This window comes from Crocuta crocuta, unplaced genomic scaffold (genome assembly GCF_008692635.1).
Source record: "Crocuta crocuta isolate KB4526 unplaced genomic scaffold, BGI_CrCroc_1.0 scaffold143, whole genome shotgun sequence".
Taxonomy (NCBI): domain Eukaryota; kingdom Metazoa; phylum Chordata; class Mammalia; order Carnivora; family Hyaenidae; genus Crocuta; species Crocuta crocuta.
The window spans coordinates 5,984,781-6,006,777 of NW_027529175.1; the positions used below are offsets into that span (position 1 = coordinate 5,984,781).

At 57.3% G+C, this 21,997-nt stretch overlaps 1 protein-coding gene across 1 annotated transcript in view; it reads right to left on the bottom strand.

Annotated features, from left to right (window-relative positions):
* CELSR1 (cadherin EGF LAG seven-pass G-type receptor 1) overlaps positions 1 to 21,997 on the bottom strand; it is a 134,367-nt gene that overhangs the window by 58,328 nt on the left and 54,042 nt on the right. Inside the window, exons 5-6 of the mRNA XM_077757901.1 lie at positions 20,362 to 21,000; positions 3,799 to 4,021 (exon numbers count right to left, since the gene is read on the bottom strand). Coding sequence (XP_077614027.1) covers positions 3,799 to 4,021; positions 20,362 to 21,000 — 862 coding nt within the window. The remainder of the gene's footprint in view (positions 1 to 3,798; positions 4,022 to 20,361; positions 21,001 to 21,997) is intronic.

The following is a 21,997-nucleotide window of genomic DNA, read 5'->3' on the forward strand; positions in this document are numbered from 1 at the left end:
TTATTTCAACAACAGATAAACATTCTCAGAGACCTTTCACCCAACCCCGGGGTCCCAAGAAGGCCAGTTCGACCCGACCTGGGGCGCCTCCAGACACCCTGGTCACAGAGAACCTAGAATGTCTCCTGTAGGGACCTAGGAACTGTTTCCTGAGTGAGCTCGATGTCTGTCTCATCGGAGATTAAGTGGGGGCAATTTTCCTTTGATTCATGGTTGGATTATCTGGTTTCATGCAGCAAGAGTCTGTAGAAACCTGCCTCAGGCCTCTGACCTCAGCCTTTCCTTTGAGTTCCTTAAAACAAACAGTCCCCGTCCACACCTTGAACCCCTCTGTTTAGAGTGTGCAACAAGATCTGATGATGACACACTCTGCAAAGAATCGGCCCTCCCCCACAGTGAAGGGGGTGCCACGGGTCTGGGGGGAAGAGGTAGAAGAAGGGCACAAATAACAGTCAAGACAAGAGACCCTCTTGGTCACACCTAATTCTCGTTGGGCAGGCGGCTCTGCGTGAGTTTCTCCTTGGGCCAACGTGGGAGTCAGTACAGGGTGCTGGTGTCCAACAGTCCTGCATGCCCCCCGCTGCCCCGGGCAGATACCCAGAGGTCTCCCGCTGGACACAGAGCGCTAACAAGGGACCCAGGGCCAAGGGGAAGGTGTGGACAGGCCAAGACAGAGAGGAAAAACCAGAAACAGAAACAGAGACTTGGCGAGGGGCAGGGGAAGAAGCCAAGAACCTAGGATGGGGTCAAGGGTGGAGGAAGGCGGCCCGGGAGCCTGGCAAACAAGAGCGAGGAAGAGGAAAGGCAGCCGCAGAGGCAACTACCTGAAACAGAAGGTGCTGGCGGTGCCCTGGCCCCCTTTCCCATGGGACCCCTCCCCCAAAGCAAGCAGGGCCACCAGAGGGTAGCCGCTTTTCTGCTCAAGTTCTGGGACGACTTCTTATGATATTTTGCTTTTAAAATTATTCCCTTAAAAACTTCTCACTGATTCAGCAGTGCCCTGAGGCCCTGGCCGGGGCCACATGCACGGCAAACTGCCCACAAACTGTTGTCAAATGAAATCATCTAAAAATACTAAATCTGGGGCACCTAGGTGGCTCAGTCGGGTAGCATCCGACTTCGGCTCAGGTCATGATCTCACAGTCTGTGAGTCCAAGCCCCACATTGGGCTCTATGCTGACGGCTCAGAGCCTGGAGCTTGCTTTCGATTCGGTGTCTCCCTCTCTCCCCCCCTCCCCTGCTCATGTTCTGTCTCTCTCAAAAATAATAATTTTTTAAAAAACCATTAAAAATTTTTTTTAAATACTAAATCTGACAAGCTATCAGGTATCACATTGCTTTACCCAAACATTTAATTAAATGCTTTATTTTTTAGCTGCTCTCTGAGTCTGGAGCCAACAGACTTCCTCTGTTGGTTTCCGGGCACGGGCACTTCTGGTCGGTCATCTTTCAGATCAGCCTCCGAGGGGACCCCTTCCTGCAGCTTACTCACTGCCAGTGGTCGCAGCACAGCACGTGACTGCGGGCTGCCAGCAAGGCCCAAGGGGTGGTGGCTGAGGCTGCACAGACACCAAAATCACACGCCTCCAACTAACACAGGTCATGTAACAGAGGTAACGTGCCAGAGATACAAAACGCCTCTAACGGGGAGGACAGACGTTTTAAACATAAGCCACACAGGGCACACGGTAGCCGGGAATCCCATGGCAGAGTCCTGGTTTGGAGGACTGTGCCCATGTGCTGGGCCTTCTGGGTGCAGGTCTTGTGGGCAGAGAGCCGGGGTCCAGGGCCTGGGTCGGCGTTCAGGGCTGACGCCCCCTGCCTGTGCTGTGGCTGGGGGAAGAGGCGAGGATGGCACATACCCGCTGCCTGGGCACTTCCTCTGTGCCCCCAAGCCCTCATGGCACGCCCCAGGGAGGGACCCTCCTTGGCCTTTCTAAAGAATGTGGTGGAACCACGGACTGTGGGCCAAATAAAACAGGCAACAGCCTCAAAACTGTGAGCCTCTAAATGACCCAAGCCTCAAAATGGCCGTTCTGGCCTGGAAGGCCAAGTGGAGGCCCGTGTCCTGCCTCCCTGAGCACGGTGGTGATAGGCCTGGCTCCCTGGGAGCTCAACACCAGGGAATGGCAGCCAGGGACTCCATGTGGTGATCCAAAGTCTCACAGAGAGTGTGTGCCCACCCTGGAGACTTCAGCACAATAAACAAATTGAAACCAGGACAAAAATCAGGATCAGGACGTTGGGCCCGAGTTCTGCCCTCCCCCCACCCCCCTACCCGACAATGAGCTTGGGCGGAGGACCAGCATTGAGGCAGGAGATCTGAGCCACAGTGCAGAAAATCCACCAATAATTCGAGCCCCACGTTAGGAATTATGGACTTTACCCCAGGCAGTGGGCGGGCCCAGTGGGACTCAGGCTGACCCAGGCCACACTGACGAGTCCAGCACTGTCACACCAGGTCACCAGGGAGAAAGGACAAGGCCAAAGTGCTAGGGATGGGGAAGGGAGAAGTGGCTAGACAGGGGACAGGATGACGAGGGGCTCACAGGACCCGACAGGGTGAGAGCAGGGGATAGAGGCCGAGGCGGCCATGAGGCTCTGGCGCCTCCAAAGAGAGAGGCTCCCAGCTGGGGAGGTCAGTGGGCCTGAACCACGTGTCCAGCACCCCTGCCCCACCGAGTTGGCTTTGTCGGGATCTCCATGTCATCGGGGGGCCTTTCTGTGGCGCTAATTTCCAGACTCCCTCCCACTGGACTTTAAAATCCCTAGGGATGCATCTAAAGTCTCTCTGACCCACCTGTTATCCAGAGCATCTCTCGCATTAACAGGTGCTCAACAAGGATGAGCTGCAGCAAACTGAGGGCACCAGCCCCAACCACACTCACCGCTGTGCACACACCGGGCAGCCCTCTAAATGGCTCAAGCCAGGAGGCTCCCGGCTCCTGCCCCCAGGCCTGTCCTGCCCCGTGTCTGCTGTGCTCACCATCCTTCCGAACTAGAGCTCTTTTCCCGAAGCCGCCAGCCCACACTCCTGGCTCTGCTGAGCTCAAGCTGCGGTGGTATATCCTGGCCACTTACTGCGAAGACCAGGCCTCACAGCCGACATCCCCCTGTGCAGCTCCCACCAGCGTCCCCCTAGGGCATGTTGGCTGCACTGCACCCTCGCCTAGCCAGGGGGCAGGACGCCCAGGAAGGAGCCCGTCGTCGGCAAAGGGCAGCTGGCAGAAGCAGGTAGAGGCCACACTCCCACCAGGAGGCGCCCTAAGGGCCCCAGACAGGGGCCCACACGACCAAACACAGAATACAACCCCCACCACCAGGTTAAACCTCACAGAAATCCTTAAAGTAGAAATGACAACTTTTTCTACAAATTAAATCAAGCCTGAATTCTCCTGGAGAAACATATGCGGAAATAAAGCAGCGAGCAGAGCACACAGCCCCGCATCCTGGATGCAGGTGAGCAGGGCTGCAAGGGGATGGGCGGCTGCCCTCAGCTGCCCAGCGCTCGGACCCAAGCTGAGCCCGCCTGGCCTGCGGGCCCCTGTGCCCTCCACCTCTGGGCACCTGGGTGTCAGGGCCGCCAAGCATCATCGGCAAGTGAGCAGGGCCAGAAGGGCAAGGCCAGGCTTCCCGCCAGGCCCTGCCCTCTGCTGCCCGAGCCCAGAAACTCTGCATTTGTGAGCAAAGGGCCCCCCGCTCCCCAGCTCAGCAAGACGCCGCCTCACCCACACCGACCCGCAGAGATGGCCACTGAAGCACCAGGCGCTCGGGTGGGACACACAGGGCCACACTCACGTGAGGGACACGGTGAAGTGGAAGCGCTGTCTCAGGCCACGGAAAGTGACGAAGGACCGGGGCGGGAAGCTCCTGGTGGTCACCTCGCAGTAGGGCCGCTCAAACTCGCCAGGCGGGCACACGCAGTGGAAGCCGCCGATGAGCAGGTTGACACACGTGCCCCCGTTCTTGCACACCCCGTTGGCACAGCGGCCGGAGCGCGTGTTCACCTCGCAGTGCTCTCCTGCAGGACGAGATGGGCAGGGAGAGGTTACCCTGCCGCCCCAGACTCTGGCCCCCTGGCTGTAAGCCTGGGCAGGGGTCTCGGGGCAGCACAGACGCCACAGCACCGGGGGCCTCGTGAGGACCGCATCACGGTGATCCGGCACCGAGGCACCCCATTCCCGGGGTGGTCCCAGGACAGTTCCCCAGAAACACCCCAGGGAGGCTCCTCCGCAGAGGTCCCAGCCCTGCCCCAGCCCTGCCCGGGTCCCGCACTCAGGGGACAGAGGAATGTGCAGGGGTGAACACCACACCCGCTGGCCTGGCTGGACCCTCTTTTCTGTGAGAATCATCCAGACATGATGAGAATAAGGGGGAGGGCCCAGGGCCCCTCCCACACCCGTGTCTGCTGTGGCGGCTGTGCAGTCAGAACAAAGGGGGAGACTGAGGTGCATGCGGGGAGCACACCGGGCCCAGGGCCACCGCCTCGGGAGGGCTCCTGCCCCACACGACCCCTCGCACTGCCCCAAGAGCCTGGCCCACGTCGGACTGTGGCGTTTGGAATCCCACCTGGCCCACTTGCCAGCCTGGAGCTCGCCGAGGACATGTGCCACTGTGCCATGTCCCACCATGGTGACAGCAGGGTTCCGGAAGCTTCGCCAGAGAGACTGCCTCTGCTCCAGAGACCTATCAGACTCTGTTGGCTGGGAGGGTCCCTGCACTCGCCAACTGGGGAACACGCTCTGGGAGGCTCAGGTGAATCCTAAGCTGCCTGCCGTGGCTGCCATGGCAGTTGGCAGCAGTCTGCCTGGATGACTGATGCTCGCTCCCAGGACTGGGGGGCGGCCTAGCCCCTGCCTCTGCCACACAGAGGGGAGCCGCCAGTGGCCCCCCAAGACCTGCAGATGGATAGGAAGTTCTAAAGAGCAGACACTCTCTAGCTCCCACCAACATTCTTTGCCAGTTACTGATTTTCATTTTATTCTATTTATTTTTTAAGTAGGCTCCATGTCCAGCACAGAGCCCACCATGGGGCTAGAACTCACAACCATCTGATCAAGACCTGAGCTGAGATCAAGAGTGGGATTGCTTAGACAACTGAGCCACCCAGACACCCCAACCAGTTAGATTTTAAATAAATGCCTTTTTAAAGAAATATTTATTTTTGAGGGAAAGAGATAAAGAGAGTACATGCATGCAAGCAGGGGAGAGGCAGAAAGAGGAAAGAGGGAGAGGGAGAGAGAGCCCAAGCAGGCTCTGCGCTATCAGTGCAGAGCCTGATGCAGGGCTCGAACTCACAAACCTCAAGATCATGACCTGGGCCAGTATCAAGAGTCAGATGCTTAACTGACTGAGCCACTCAGGTGCCCCTAAACGAACACCTATCAAAATGAAAGTATGACATCCACGTCCGCTCCACCCCATCACTGTACAAAAACATATCATGGAGAGTAAAAGCCCTCAGCAGTTCCCTGCACGCCCCTCAGGAATGAATCACTTTCTTTGAAGACCTCTCCTGTCAGCACATCATTACCGGCTGCACAGAATTCCAGCAGAGGACCCATCAGAATCTAAGTCACTAATGCTCCTTACTTCATTATCGAGGAAATATACACAGCTTAGAGCTTTTATTGCAGATCACTTTCAATATGCATCCATGCTGGCTTTTAAAATTTTGTTAATGTTTATTTATTTTTGATAGAGAGATAGAGTGCAAGTGAGGGAGGGACAGATAGAGGGGGAGACACAGAATCTGAAGTAAGCTCCAGTCTCTGAGCTGTCAGCACAGTGCCTGACATGGGGCTTGAACTCAGGAACTGTGAGATCATGACCTGAGCCAAAGACGCTTAACCGACTGAACCACCCAGGGACCCCCAGCATCTTTTCACATTTTATTGACAATATCCATTTGTTTTCCCTGGAGCCACCTGGTAATTCCTGTGCACATTTTCCTAACAGCTTCTCATAAATGAAGGAAATTAACTATTCTTTGTCACTTCTGTGGCCGCTCCCTCCTGGCTTGAGGTTTACATACTTGTAGCCACCTAGAGATGTATTTGCAAACAGTCCTATTCATCCATTTCCCCTTTCTGATGCCCGTGCTGTTAGATTAGTACAAGACTGGTATGAAGGGATGGGAATCACACAACCCCCAAGACGTCTAATAGGAGGGGCCGTGGTGTGGGCGGGAGCAGCCTTCAAGTGACAGCAGCTTCCTGGAGCCCAGGGGTCACTAGGATCCCCAGGTGTCGCCTGAGCCAGCCGGGCCGACTAACAAAACACCCACAGATCGGCTGGCTTTAAGCAACAGACATTCTTTGCTCATGGTTCTGTAGAATGGGGGTCCACGGTCAAGGTGCTGGCCAACCCAGAGCCTGGTGAGAGCCTGTCCCCAGAAGCTCACTATGCTCACGTGTGTGCAGAGAGAGCTCTCTGGTGTCTCTTCTTGTGAGGACACTAATCCTGCTTGATCGGGGATCGGGGCTTCCACCCATGAGTTTGGGGGGACATGACTCACCCACAGCAGGCATGTGCAAGACCGCTGAGATTGTGAATGGACTGCACAGTTATATTAGGATCTCCTATCAATCCTGAACAAGGAAAATGAGGTGCTGTTGAGAGTGGGTGTTAGGGTGGAGCCCGAGTGCCCTCAGGACTGAGGCCATGGGCATGCTGGGTGCTGATGGCTCACAGCTGACACTCTGCACCCAGACCCTTCCCCGAGGCTCCTTAGCCAGGAAGTTGCTCTTGCCGGGGCAGCCCACACCCTGTGGCTGGTCAGCGAGGAGACGGAGGGGCCGGCGCCCTGGCCCAGAGCCGGCTGGAACTGGGGCACCGTCAGCAGAGGGCTCTGTTGCTGCCCTCCGGCCAGCCCTGTGCCCAGACCCCCAGGCGCGGCTCCTGAGAAAGCCGATCGCGGGGACTCAAGAGCATTTCTCCGGGAGGCTGAGCTCAGACCGTGTGGATCCTAGGGCGCAATCACTGCCCAGGGTAAGAAAACCCAGGCACCGAGGGAGCGCTTCTGGGAGCAAGCTTTTGAGGCACAGGCCAAATCGGCCTATGGTCAGCAGCACAAACCAAAGGCGCTCCCGAAAACTCTGGGCTTCCCCCACCCCCACAGCTGCCGTTCTTCGTCCCCAGTCCCAACACCCAAAAAGTACAACTTGCTCAGCAAAGAGGACTCCCGTCTGAGCCCCGTCAAAAACGGGGTGCAGGGGGCTTGAAGTTGCAGACTTCTCACTAACATCCAGGACTACTAACATCCAGGACCATGAAGGGGCCAACAGGCCAGGGACCCCCAGGGCCAGGCCAGAAGCCCTGGGCAGCCCACCCACCTGTTCTCCTGGGCAGGAGCTGACCCCAGGGTCATGGTGACCGAGAGGCTTGGTTCGCACCTGCTCAGAAGTGAGAGGGAAAAGACAAGAGCCCACAGACCTGCCCAGAGGCCCTCGAGCTCCACCTTCTGTGGAAACTGCTGGGCCGGCCAGCGAAGGGCTACTCGGGCCCTCCACCCGCCACTGGGCTTGGCTCCGCAACTGTGCCCATAGGCTCGTACTAGCGCGCACACACCCTCACATGTACGTATGCTGACGTATACAGCCGTGCACACACGTGCCCTCACATGTGCACCCACACATATGGCTGTGCACTCACACTCAGGCGCACACCTGCTCACACACACCCTCACACTCTGGAAGCAGTGCTCCTGGCCTTCTCCAGGTAGATGGCCCGAGGCCGTCTTGAACTCCCTGCACTGGGTTTACACACTTAGCTGAAGGCGCATTTGTCCTCCACACTCATCAAACTCCCTAATCTCTGCCTGAAAACCGTCCACGGCATAGGGAGTGTTTGCTTCCCTAGTTCAGCTTGGCACAGTCAAGTGCAATGTATTCTGGAACAGAGCCAGCGCGAGGGGACAGGGCGGGGCGCTCTCCAAACCGTGACAGCAAACAAAGGGAGGCCCTCTTGGCTCTTCCCACAGCACTCCGCCCCAAGGCCTTCCAGAATGATCCTTCATTTGGGCTCTGGGGGAGGGGGGGTCCCACCCCAGCCTCCCAAGGCCCCTAGCCCAGCCCTCGCCTGAGCACAGCCTACACCGTCTTCCCCCTGCCCTGCCTCCTCGGCCCGGACAGGAGCCCGAGAGCTCTGCGGCCCGGGAAGATCGGACTCCGACTCTGGCTCTGGGTTTTCCTGCTTCCAGGGTAGTTCTCCAGGGCTGCGGGGAAACATCCTTCCTCAGGAGGAACAGGAAGGACGGCGGTGTGTGGGGGCCTGCATCCCAGACTCTGAGTCACTGGTTTCTCTGCGCCCTTCTGCGGCCTGGTCCAAAGGCCAGTGAGGGCTGGAGCGCCCGGGCCACCAGGGCCAGTCCCCACTTCCACAGCCGTGCCGGGGGCCCTCCGCTCTGGGCCCCACCAACCAACCCAACCACTGCCTCACACAGCCCACATCTCAGACCCCGTCTTCCTCTTCCCTATAGGAAGACACCATCTGTCGAGCGGAACAAGCCCAGAGCCACCGCCGCCCCACTCCCTCACCTCCAGGAGTCCCCATCCCTCCTCTCCACTGCCACCTGCACCCCCAGCTGTGCCGCCTCCATCTGCACAACCACGGCAACCTCGTCGCAGATGCCCTGAACCCAGGCCAGCCGTCCCCTGACTACAAACCCACCTGGGTTCCACGTTACACCAGAGCTTTTCAGAGCCTCACCTTGCGTGGTACTGGCTCAGCAGCAATCCGCCACTCCCCAAAGACCCCCACTCCTCCCCAAGGCCTGGCCCATGGCCACACTTGTGTCCCCCTTCCACCATACTTGCCCGCGTGTGCACACCCTACATGCCGGCCATGTGGTCTCCCTCCTCCCAGGGCCGTTGGGGGACCCAACAGGTAATGCAGGTGGCATCAATGCAGCGGTGGCCACCCTCCTCTGGGCCTGGCCTCTGTGGTGGCTTCCCTGTGCCCAGATGCAGGCCTGTCTCAGGCAAGCTCCCTTCGCAAGCTTCATCCATCTGCCTAACCAGGTCCAGGGCACCTACGACAGACACTAAAAGGCCCAGAAGCTACCGGCTCCCGGCTAGAACCGGCCATGTAAGTGCTCGTTAGCATCCGTGTCCCCAGGCTCCAGGGCAGGGACAGGGTCTCCAGAGCCAAATCTGAGCATGTACGGCACATAGAGGGTGCCAGACGCAGAGGGGGTGCCCAGTGTGTGCCTGGCACGCGGTGGGGATGTGACACATGCTCGGGACATGAAATCATAAAATGCCAGGATTCCCCGGGGTCCAAGCCAATGATTAATTCCTGCATGGGATTATAAAACCTACTCATTCGTTTATTTGATTCAAACACTGTTGGGAAAATGTTGACATAATGAATGAAGAATTACATTTATAGTTATACACACCTTTTGGAGAAAAGGTCAATAAGGACTCCGAGTGTTTGGCTTTCAGATGAGCGAGGTAAGCCTGGGAGGCTCCTTCTGTCTGGGTTCTAGCACCTTCCTTCAGGCTGAGCCCAGGTCTCCTAAGGACACTTCCCACAGCAGCCAGCACGGCTCATCTGTGAGAGTTCTGATAATCCACTAACACTTTCTTTTAAATGTTTGTCCTATGCAGGGGGATACTGACAAATCCTGAGAGCCAGCCCTGGGTGAGGGGAGCCCCGATCTGTAGCATTTTCCCATTTCCATGGTGCGCACACCCCCACAGCCAATCTCCAATTACTACCTTGACATCACTGAGCCCAGATCTTGGAAGAGAGGTGATAAAATAGTTTTGTTTGTTTTCATTTTTTTTAAAAGCTTGATTCATTTATTTTGAGAGCGAGCATGAACACAGGAGGGGCAGAGAGACAGAGAGAGTCTCACGCAGGCTCTTTGCTATCAGCACAGATTCTTACATACAGCTCGAATTCACGAACTGTGAGATCATGATCCAAGCTGAAATCAAGAGCTGGACACTCAACTGACTGAGCCACCCAGGCCCCCTAAGCCTGTGACTCTTGATTTCGGCTGGGGTCATGATTTCAGGGTCATGAGTTCAAGCCCTGAGTTGAGATTAGGATTCTTTCTCTCTCTCTCCCCTCCCTTCTATTCCTCTCCCCCTCTGCCCTTCCTCCCCACTCTCATGCTCTAAGATAAAATACAACGAAATGTTAATGTATTTTACGTATACTACATATGTACTGTATGTAACGAAAAGATAAATCATCTCACTTTAGGTAACTAACTTGGATCAAACTTAGCGAGCCCCATATCTTTACCCTTTGATAGAGCTCTCATAAGAAACACTATTAAAATGAAGCCCACGTGTTCTCAGACACACTTCTCGTCCAGAGTTAACTTTATCTTCCATTTTCTGGGAACCCTTGTTCAACTTGAGTTTGGGCTTCTCACATCCTGACATCCTGCTTAAAGTCAAATGTTTGCTCTGGGTCAGTCCAACTCTGAGGAAAATCTCTCCCCCTCCTACTGTGCACCCACCCCCCACGCCGAGGATTGGGTTCACCTGGGCAAACAGACAGCAGCACTCAATAATACGTGCCGTGTACACCAGCACCCTGCAGGTAGGGGACACAGGGCTGCCAACGCAGATCCCCAAGCAGAAATTTTGGGAAGGACCCCCCCCTTAACAGCGAAACATAAGCTCCCAGGAGCCAAGGCCCCTCCAGCCCCCTCCAGCCCCCACCTGTGATCAGACGCCAGTCCCATGCCAGGCATGGCGCTGGGAGCGAGAGAACGCTGCCTGCCCGGCCCCTGCCCGCAGTGCTGGAGCCACAGAGCCTTGGTCTGAGGGACTGAATGCCCTGGAGAAGCCCCAGCTGGGAAGGGCCGAAGCTGGGGGCTCACCTGCACACAGTGACTGCTAGGAACACGGGGTTATGGAGGGTGGTGAGGCCCGCCATGGCTTCTGCTCTAATCTCCACAGCACCAGGCATGGGGACTCTACTGTTTAATTTTTTTAATGTTTATTTTTGAGAGAGAAAGAGAGAGAGAGGGAGGGAGAGAGAGAGAGAAAACATGAGTGGGGGAGGGGCAGAGAGAGAGGGAAACACAAAATCCAAAGAAGGCTCCAGGCTCTGAGCTGTAAGCACAGAGCCCGAAGCGGGGCTCGAGCTCACTGTGATATCATGACCTGAACCAAAGTGGGATGCTTAACCCACTGAGCCCCCCAGGTGCTCCACATGGGGGCTCTTCAACATCACCATGTGCAGATGAAGAAACTGAGGCCCAGCACCGTGTATAAAACATACCATTTTTGAATGTAACAAAAATGTTCCTTAAAGATAAGGAAAATGGAGGAAAGAGATGATGCCTGGGTCTGAACACCTGTGAGCTGGGCTTTGCCAGAATCACTGAGGACCGTGGCAAGAAGGGCAGTGTGACTGCTAGGCTCCAGAAGGGGCCCAAGCAGAGGTATAGGAGGGCCTGTCCTGGCCATCAGGATGCCACAGAGGGGTGGGATGTCTGCGAAAGAGGAAGGGGTAGCTGAGCCCCTCGGTCTCACTCTACAGAGAACTGGCAGGCAGCGCAGATGGTATAGGGGTGGGGTGTGTGTGTACATGTGGGGTGTGTGTGTACGTGTGGTGTGCGTATGTGTGAGATGTGTGTGCACATGTGGTGTGTGTGTGCATTTGTGAGACGTATGTGTTGTCAGTGTGTCTCTGGTGTGTGACGTGTGTGTGGAGCATGTGCGATGTGGAGGATGTGTGTGCACGTGTGTGTGACGGTCACGGCAGGAGGGCCGAGGACGTCTGGGGCTGGAACAGGGAGACGTGGATGTGAATCTGGACCCGTGCCCGCCAACAGCGAGCTTCAGAACCTGCCATGGGGCTGCTCCGGGTGGAGACAAGGATGCTAGGGTCCCGCCCGCCAGGAGAGGGGGGCGCAGACAGAGACGCTCAGACCATCCTGGACAGGAGGGGAAGGGCAGGTGCAAATTTGATGACTTTAGTTGCTTGACAGATAAAGGGACAGTTCCCTCCTCATCCTAAGAAACAGCTAAGGGCTTTGAACCAGAAACACTAGAATTTCCAAAGTCAGTGAGGGAAGGAGTTGGGTCTGAGGCATAAAAGGCACTTTGGAGCCTGGAGTTCAGGCAGAACTAAAGCTGGACGTGGCACGCAGGGGACGGAGCGTCAGGAGAGGGTGCAGGGCTCAGCGTCTCCGACACGGTACGGCTTCAGTCAGGTCCTCAGACCCAAGGACACCGAACCTGAAGGCAGCTCCAAGCCCACGATGCCGTCCTCACCGTGGACATCAGGTTACCCTTGAAAGAGCTCTTGCCCCTTAACTAAAACGACACAACCTAGTAGTGTGGTTCGTGTCAGACACTTCTCTACCAGAGGACGCACAGAGACGGAGACAAGGGACAAGGGACACTTCAGGGTCTCTGTCAGAAATGGCTAAACACTGGGAAAACGAGGCCATCCATCCTCACACCCACCCAGGCCCTCGGCAGCCCCTTTGGCCAAACACCCCTGGCAGCACCACTGCCCCGGACAGAGGCTCCCGAGCAAGATTCCAGCCAGTGCCTCAGTTTCCCCCACTGCAAACCCCTCTCTGAAGGCAGGATTTCTGTGTCTTGCCCTCAAGCAACCCCTAGCACCCAGGAGGCCAGTGTCAAGGTTAAATGTGCTAATTCTGTAAAGCTCTGGGCTGAGCACCTGGCCGGCTGTTGCTGTGACTTCCCTGATATTAACGGACTTCTTGGGACATAAAGCATCGCCCCTCCCCCACACTCCTTGTTTGACTGTCTCACCTCCCGGTGACTGCTCTGCCCTGGAGCCCCTCCCCCACAGGGCAACGCTGCCAGGAAAGGGATCTGCTGGGAGCCCAGACACCTGCCGCCCACCCTCTCCTACCCACCCCCCTCCCCCACCGGGAGGGAGGGGAAGCTGGAAGCCTGGACCATGGCAGGCTTGTCCAGGTTGGGCCTCTTCTGAGCCTTCTCGAATGACTTCATTACTGTCTTTGAAGCAATTTCCCAGAACCCCACACACACCTTTTTTTTTTTTTTTTAAATATAAATAAAAAGCGCATTCCAGCAGGAAAGAACAATGATTCTGGCTTACCCACAGCTTTGGCTCTTCTTACCAGAGTCACCTACACGTTTGAGGGTTGAAACCCGGCTAACCGGAATAATCAGGGTGATTTTAAACTCCTGGGGCTTGAAACTCGGCCCAGCCAGTGCCAGGCCCGAGCCATGCTTGGGGATGCCTCCTTTCAGAAAAGGGGTGCTCTCCCGACCTTCCTGCTCCTCACACCCATTAGAGGGTGAAGGGCACAGAAAAGAACCCTCAAATCAGCTCAATGGTGGCTCCGAAAACACGTGCAGGTCCTGATTTCCAGAACATGTGAACGTCGGTTCATACGGCAAAGATGGGACGGAATTAGGGTCCAGAAATGTGAGACCCCATATTACCAGGTGAGCCCCCTGCAGTTGCACCTGTCCTCACACGAGAGGGTTTGGCTGTGCGAGGAAAGGAGGCAGAGACCAGAGCAGTGTGGCCACAAGCCAAGGGCCACCTGGAGCCATCAGGAGCTGCAGGAGAAAAGGAAGGGCCTCGCCGGAGGGATGGGGACACCTTTGGTTTCTGAATTCTGGCCTCTAAAACTTAGAGAATGTATTGCTATTGTTTTAGACCCCCAGGTGAGCCCCAGGACACTGACCCAATCCTAATCACACCAAAGGGGACTGGCCACATTCTGGAGCCATCTCTTCTTGGGGACAGTCCCCCAGAGAAAGTCACAGCCCTCAAACCTTTCAGCTTCTCCCCCCACCCTCGAGACCACCTGGTGCCCCCTGCTGGCAGCGGCTGAGGACCTAGCAGGTGCTAAGTGAACACAACGCAGGGAAACTGCACAGATCTTGGCTGCCAGAACTGGTGGGAGGGCCAACCAGAGGGCCCTGGACACCTGCCCGCAGCGGTGACCAGGCAGGACACCTGCCCACAGCGGTGACCAGGCAGGACACCTGCCCACAGCGGTGACCAGGCAGGACACCTGCCCGCAGCAATGACCAGGCGGGGTTAGCTGAGCCGACCACTGGGGACTGAGTGCCCAGAATGCCAACTTGGCCCCTTCAACATGGGACTTCCAACCCCCTGGAGCTAAGTCACGGTCCTTCTGAGCCAGGGGACAGGCCAGGGATATGGGCTTAGGACACTGGTAGTGGCTTAGGAGGTGTCCAGGTCCCAGAATGAGGCAGAGCCTAGCAAAGAGTCCTGGCCTAGGCAGCCTAGGCCCCAGCCAGTGCTGGTGGGACACAGACTTCACACTGCTCCAGGGCCTCAGCACACACTGAAAAGTCACAGTCCCCGCGGTGGGGCCATCCAGGGCCTCCCGTGTGCCCTTCTGCAGCTGCCTCTCAGGCCACAGAGATTCTCGGGCGGCTACGCAACCTGGAAACACCTTTGTCTTGGGAGGCCTCCCGCTTCGGGAGAGGTTAGTAGGGGAGTCCTGGGATAGCCTTGTGACCAGGACATCTGTCCACAGTGTCTCAAAAATGAGCTCCAAGACATCTCGGACACAGGACTAGGATTTGATTCGAATGACCCAGGAACACCTGAAGGTAGGGGTGAGGGTGGGTAGGGGAGGTCTCCTAGAGAGAAGATGTGCAGGTGGGGACAGGAGGGGCCCTGCACCCTGAGAGATGGAGGCACAGGGGCCCCGGCCCAGGCAAAGTGGTGAGCAGGCTGGCCGTGCCACCGCGGGGTGAGGGAGGGAGGGCTGAGGGTCTGGGCACAGTCCTGCTAACGATGGGGAAGGACTGGCTGGCGGAAGGCAAACCTGGGCAGCTGTGTACCCCAAGGCTGGGAAGTGATGTCCCCACCACCGTTCCAACTCACAGGGAAACCAAGCCAGCTCTCAAAGAGCAACGTGTCTAAACTCAGCCGGAATGCTAACAAAAACCTCCATCGTCCATACAAATAGTAGTTCAGCCCCCAGATGGTTCAAATTCCACGTCCTGTGTGGTGCTAGGGACATGGGGCAGTTCCTTGAGTCCCATCAATGTCCAGAAAGAACACATATTCTTTATTCGTGGCTCAGAGTCCGCCAAACTGCCAACTGTCCTCATTTTTTTTTCTTTTTTTTTTTTAATTTTATGTCTTTGAGAGACAGAGAGCGAGCATGGGAGGAGCAGAGAGAGGGAGACCCAGAATTCGAGGCAGGCTCCAGGTTCTGAGGTGTCAGCACAGAGCCTGATGTGGGGCTCGAACCCATGGACTGTGAGATCATGACCTGAGCCAAAGTCGGACACTTAACCGACTGAGCCACTCAGGCGCCCCGCCAACTGCCCCTCATTAACACAAACTCCCTCCTTCCCTCCAGTCTGGCAGCCCCACCAGGTGAGTCCCGCCTTACCCACCAGTCAGGGAGCACAGCAGAGAGACAACTGTCTGTCCGCACCAGGGAAAGGGCTCAGGAGTGGGTGCGAGCAGAGACCACTCTCCCTGGGGACACCTGGGGTGGCCACTCTCAGGTCAGACATTTGAGCCGGACTTCCCAACAACTCCTGATGACTCTCGGCCTACGCTGCGCCTTCAGAGGGACAGAGGGGGACAGCCAACCACACGGCAGTGCCACTCAAAGGCCTTGCTTACTCACCCCGGCCACAAATGCCTACTGAGCGCCAAGTGGGTGCCAGGAGCTGCTGGGGAGGAGCAGGGGTGTGGTCAGCACGGCGACGGATCCCCAAAGATGTTCACATCCCACCCCCGAAGCCCGAGGATTCGCGGCCTCACACTGAGAAGGGGCTTTGCAGGTGTGGAAAAGGGGGCAGCCCGAGAAGGGAGGCCACGCTGGATCACCGGGGGCCCCACGAGAGGGAGGGGCTGGGGGCCACCTTGGATGCTGGAGGCAGAGGTTGGAACGAGCTGAGGAAGGGCCTGAGGCGTGCAGGTGGCTCTAGACACTGGAAAAGGAGACCCTCCCCTGAGCGCCCAAATGCAACGGTGACAGAATCCACCTGCGCTGTTTTGGCCACTTGTCCGTGGGACCTGGAGCAGCAGCCACGTGTGGGGACCCTGACTGAGGGGTGGCAGCGGCTCAGTGGGTTAAGCGTCTGGCTCTTGATTTCAGCTCAGGTCATGATCTCACAGTTTCGTTGAGTTTGAGCCCCACATCGGGCTCTGCGCTGACCGTGGGATCTGCTGGAGACTCTCTGCTCCTCCCTGCTCACGCTCTCTTCATCTCTCAAAATAAATACACTTAAAAAAAATCATGTGCTCAAGAATAAACAGGACCCTACAAAGAAGACCCGGTCACAGTGGCCAAGATAGGGGAGCACCCCGAAGGTCTGGGTCCCAGGCCATGGCCAGGCCTCCCCTCTGACAGGCAGAGCCCTGAGGATCCAGGAGAGCCTTCCCCCCGCCCCCTACCCCATCCTATCAAAGTGCCGCCTTCTCAGGAACGTACCCCGTGGGCAGATGTTCATCTGTGATGATAAATCACCTTGCTCTCCACGAGAAGGTGCGTGTGTATGGGGGAGGGAGGCCTGCAAGCGTGCGTGAGCACATAGTTGTGCTGTGAGAACCGGAGCGTGGCCAGCCTCACACCAGCGGGACAGAGTCATAAATACCTTAGCCGCCACCACCCTCCCAAGGTCCCTCCAGCTCAGTGACAATAACAGCTAAGGCTTTGAGCACAGTACAGAAGGAGCCCCCAGGACGCCTCTCTGGCTACAGGGAGGAGCAGGCCAGGCCAGCAAACCCCTGACCCCCATCATGTGTCCATGAGCACTTATTGAGCACCTTCTGTATGCCTGGTGCTATGGACGTCCAGCGCTGAGCAGGGGGCAGACGCGGGGAACAGAGGAATAGGCCAGGTCAGTGAACCCCTGACCCCACTGTGCGTGCATGAGCACTTACTGAGCACCTTCTGTGTGCCTGGTGCTATGGATGTTCAGTGCCAAGCAGGGGGCAGACAGGGGAAAAGGGCTGAGGGGAAGGGGGATACAAACGGAGCCAGGGAGGTGACATCCAGGAAGACCTGGGGGAACGTGCACCCGTCAAGCAGCCGGTGGCAGTGGGGCTTTGCGCCCCCGCAGACACGCCAGCAGCACCGCTCTCTGTGTGGGGCCATCCTTCACGCTGTGGGATGCTGGGCAGTGTGTGTGGCACCCACCCCACCCCAGCCCCCAGCTGTCCCCAGGGGCAGAATCACCCCGGTTAGACAAATGTTATTTTATTTTTATTTATTTCTAGAAGAGAGAGAGAGAGACAGCGTGAGCAGGGGAGGGTCAGAGAGAGAGGGAGACACAGACTCTGAAATAGGCTCCAGGCTCTAAGCTGGCAGTCAGCACAGAGCCCAACGCAGGGCCCAAACCCACGAACCGCGAGATCATGACCTAAGTGAAAGTCGGACGCTGAACCGACTAAGCCACCCAGGCGCCCCAGAATCACCCCGGTTAGAACAGCTGGGCCAGATGCTGCACTGCTCTCTACCTCAGTCTCTCCACTAATAAACGGGGCCCTATTGCTGAAGTGGGGATTGGGGTAACACACGTGGAATCATCTAGAACAGCACAGCACACTGAAGGCTAGTGAATATTAGCCACAAACTTCCGCTGTCCTGAGAGGCATGGAAATGAGGGGATCACACCCAACGTGAGAGCAGAGCAACCAACACATAACTAAGGAAGCTGGGTAACCTTCCAGAGCAGGGGATGGCACTGAGGTGGATTCTGAGGGAGGCGATGGCAGCAGGCAACAGGTGCAGAAGCGAGGACATGGAAGAACAGGGCCACGACCTTTGGGGGGGGCGGGGTTTAGCCAAAACCAAACCCCACTGTTTACAAACCAAGAAACGGAGGGGCCAAGAACAGACGTCTGCTGAGCTCCATGACGCCTTCTGCCTTAATGTCCTGCTGCTCTCAGACTGCTGACCACCACCCCAGTGCACAGCCCTCCATCACTGGGGCCTCGATCTTTCTCTCGGGCCAGTGTGGATTTAAAAAATGCAGAGGAGCTGCTGGGGGTGTTTTCTCCAGCACCAAATTCAGGGAGCTTTTCCTGAGATTAACTGACACCCTCCTTCACCCAGCCCGTCTCCTGTCCATCAGCAGCACAGGAAGCCGGGGTCTTCCGGGGGCCTTGGGCCACTTCCAACTTCCCTACGGCGGCTGGGGCTCGGCTTACCCGGGAGCAGGTAATAAAACCCCCTCGACGACAAGGCAGCTTCAGCACCAGCAAATGAGCGCAATTACCTCCCACAAGAGAAGGAGGGCTTCAAAGGGAGGAAGGGAGACCAAGTCCAGATAAACAGTCTGAGCCTGTCTTATCTCTGAGGGAAACACAAATGATGATTTTACAGCCAGATTTTAGGGACTCACCTGAGTCCCACGCCAATCGCAGCATCTCAGCACATCTTCTGGTGATGACACGCCAGACCATTCCTAGTCATTATTTCTCTAGCAATGACTCCCGTGATGAAAACGAAATCTAAGAACTTTGGAAGTCCCTTCCATCCAGTGGGTTGATCCCTCTTCAGAGAGACTCAGGGGTCCACGGGTCCCTAGCAGCCTCAGGTTACCCAGCACAGACATGGCCCTGGGCTTACGTCCAGGACTTCTGGAACCCAGGCCTGCAGCTGTGGTCTCCCCGCACACCTTAGACCCCACCCTAGGCCTCCCTCAGAGTGTGGAGGGTGCCTGAGGGGCTGTCCCCTACCAGGTCCCCACAGCCGCATGTCTTGACCAGTGAGAGGGCCAGTCGCACTGACAACCACAGGTGCCCCACCCGACTGGGCAGGGGCAGGTTTATATCACACCAGGAACACAGTAGGCACTCCATTAATACTTGTGCATCAAGGGAGTAAGTGTACACAGCTGAGTCCCTGGAGCATACCAGCCCTTTCCCAGGTTCTACGGCCACAGCTTCTCCACCTGAAGCAGGAGTCATGGAAGGAAGCACTCCCCTTCTAGGCCACGTGCAAGGGAGGGGAGAGCGAGCAGTGGCTCACACAGGCGGCCTCCCTATCACTAGCGCTGGCACACCTGCTCAGCCACTTGAGGAGGACCTGAGGGGCCAGCTCATCGCGGTGAATGGGGAAGGAGAAGTTGGGGCACCAGCTCCATGCGGTGGAGCTCCACGTTGTGGCCACTACAACCCAGGGCAGGGAGGAGCGGGGCAGAGGGGAGCCCGGTCCAGACCTGTGGGCACAGCCAGAGCCCCAACAATGTAGGCAGAGCTGCGGGGGTAGAGATCTTCTTAGCCTTCCTTCCACACCCACCACCACACCCCAGTGTAGCCAGGAATCCAGGGTTAACATTCAGAGAGACAGTGGAAAAGACACCTCTGGAACCTGACAAAACAGACAGACAGACAGCCAGCCACAAGCAGGCAGCAGGGAGGAGGGAAGGACACAGGGCAGGCAATCAGGTGCCTTTCTCTCTGCACCGTGCCCCGGATCATAACCAGGCAGGGGCTCAGACGCAGTAAACCCCCATCTCCTCAGGCTGCCAACGGCCTCCCTCTGGCGCCTTTCCTCCTCCTCCCACGCAGAGCACCGGGGACAGCCGTCTTCCTCCCTCCGTGCCCCCCACCCTGGGTTTACTCTGTCTTCCTGTTTAATACATACCAGCTAATACCATAAGCCCCTGTTCTAAGCTCCACAGACTGGTGTCACGTCCCACACAAGCAGATGACGACTTCTCAGCTATGTATACCAAACATGATAACCGGGGCCATGGTCCATATTAGACTCTCGAAGCTACCTCCGGTATGAATGAGGTCCCACCTAATCCCAGACAGCTTCCCAAAATGCGAGACCGCTCACAACCGGGCCATTGGAAACTTGTTTCTCAAATGGGCTATAACCTTATGTAATGCACGATCAAAGGCCAAGGCCAGGACAGGTGCTTCTTCGCTGCTCGGGCCACGTGCTTCCAAAACACCACCCTAGCTGCCTAGGGAGCAACAGAGGAGATGCAACCTCTACAGCGACAACAGGGCATGAAACACGAATGCTGTCTTTCCCGACCCAAACGATTGGCGGCTCACGATTTCTATCCCAGTTACACTGTTTACCATAACCAATTAAACCTGAAATCCAGAATGAAGCGTTTTCAATCTTAAGCGTTTTCACCTAAGGAAGCACATGCCGTTTCGTGTAGTGGGTTTTTAGGTGGCTCTGAGGCTGTAAGCACCCTCGTAAAGAGGATGACTCCCGTCACACAGGGTAAACAGGGACCTGGGAGGGCTTGTCAGGAAGCCTGCCTCCCACCTGCCCACCAGCTACGGAGATGTGCTCCTGGGGTCACTGCCAAGGCCACAGACCAACGCCGGGCAGGAGGGCAGACCAAGGAAGCCGGCGGGGGGGCCCCAGCGTGTGCACCCGCCCTGAGCCCGGAGAGCGACACCTACCCGTGAAATCCTGCAGACACTCGCAGGTGTAACCACCCTCACGGCTGCGACAGCGGCCGTGGGCACCACAGGGGCTGGAGTAGCACAGGTCGATCTCTGTCTCGCAGTAGTCGCCCGTGAAGCCTGGCGGGCAGCGGCAGCGCAGCCCGTTGATGGGGTGGATGGGCCGGAAGAGCACAGTCGTGGAGCTGATGAAGGGCGCCGAGCTGTCAAACTTGAGCACGGACACGCACTTCATGTAGTTCTCGCAGGGCTCCCGCAGGCAGATGTTGTCGTCAAAGGGCAGCACGCGTTGAGCGGACACGGCCGTCAGCAGCGTCCGGTTCAGGTATATCTGCTCCTGCAGGTCCTCCGACGGGAAGAACTTGTCACGGACGCCGCCGGGGAGCAAGGCTGAGAAGGTCACATTCAGGATGTTGGAGCTGACGTCTGTGTCATTCTGGATGTTGAAGACGAAGACGTCGTCCTTGGTGGTGGACAGCACCGTGGCCACCCCCTCCACGAAGAGAGACAGCAGCGGGGACAGGAACTTCTCCTGTGACATGTTCTCCAGGCGCACGGTGATGCTGTTGGTCAGCATGTCGTCCGTGATGATGGTGACCCGCAGGGTGCAGAGTGCGGCAACGCTGTGGATACCGTCTGCGGACACAAGGAGAGGTAGGGTCATTCGGGGTCCTGGTCCTGCCCCCCAGGGAACAGCCGGGGACGCGCTCAGCACGGCCAGAGTGAGCCCCACGCCCCACCCCAGGGTGACTACCACCTTGACCCCTGCTTCCCGGCCCCCTATTCTTCTCCCTCCACACTCAGCTTCCCAGAGCACAGCTCCTATTAACCCCATGGACCCCCGCCCACTCAGCAGGACATCGCAGGGACACTGTAACCCAGCCCATCACCGCCGGGGTCCCCCACCTCATACACTTTGCTCCAGACACGTGGGGACACTGAGCCCCATTCCACACACTGGGAGCCCCCACTCTGATCCCACCCATCCCTGCTCAGACCCCACAGCGTCCAGGTACGGCCCTTGTCTACACTACGTTGAGCGTTTTTCTGCCCTGAGCTGTACCCTATTCGTCCCTACGTCCCCAGCACATGGGAGGCGCTCAGCACATGCTGCTTTAGAAGGACACGCACAAGACAGGGCTGCACCTCACCCAACGCAGCTCAGCCAACCAGGAAACCACGCACTCAGGACTGTGAGACCGGAAAAGGGTGTAGCGTTTTGGTCAGGACATTCTAAACCCAGAATCAGGGGAGCCGTCCAGGGGCTGGCCCCAAGGGCTCTCCCCAGGGCGGTAACGGGGGGGCACCATCAGTCTTTCCAGCACCCCTGACAGGTGCAGGCACCTCCACCCAGGGGGGGTCTTCCCCTGCCTCCCAGGCCCCGCCTCAAATGTGCTAGGGACTGCAAGAAAAAGCAGGCAAATTTCATATCCCTCTGGCTCAGCTCAGATTCTGTGTCCCTGCACCTATGCCCCCAACGAGCACACCCCCGGGGGGCACAGGGCCATCTGTGCAGGCCAGTGAGCCCCTGGCAGGCACAGACCCTCTCCTACCCTCTCGCTGCCCACGCCTGGAGGGCCTCCCTCCCCAAGAGAGAAGGAGCCAGGGTGGCGGGGGGGGGGGGGGGGGGGGG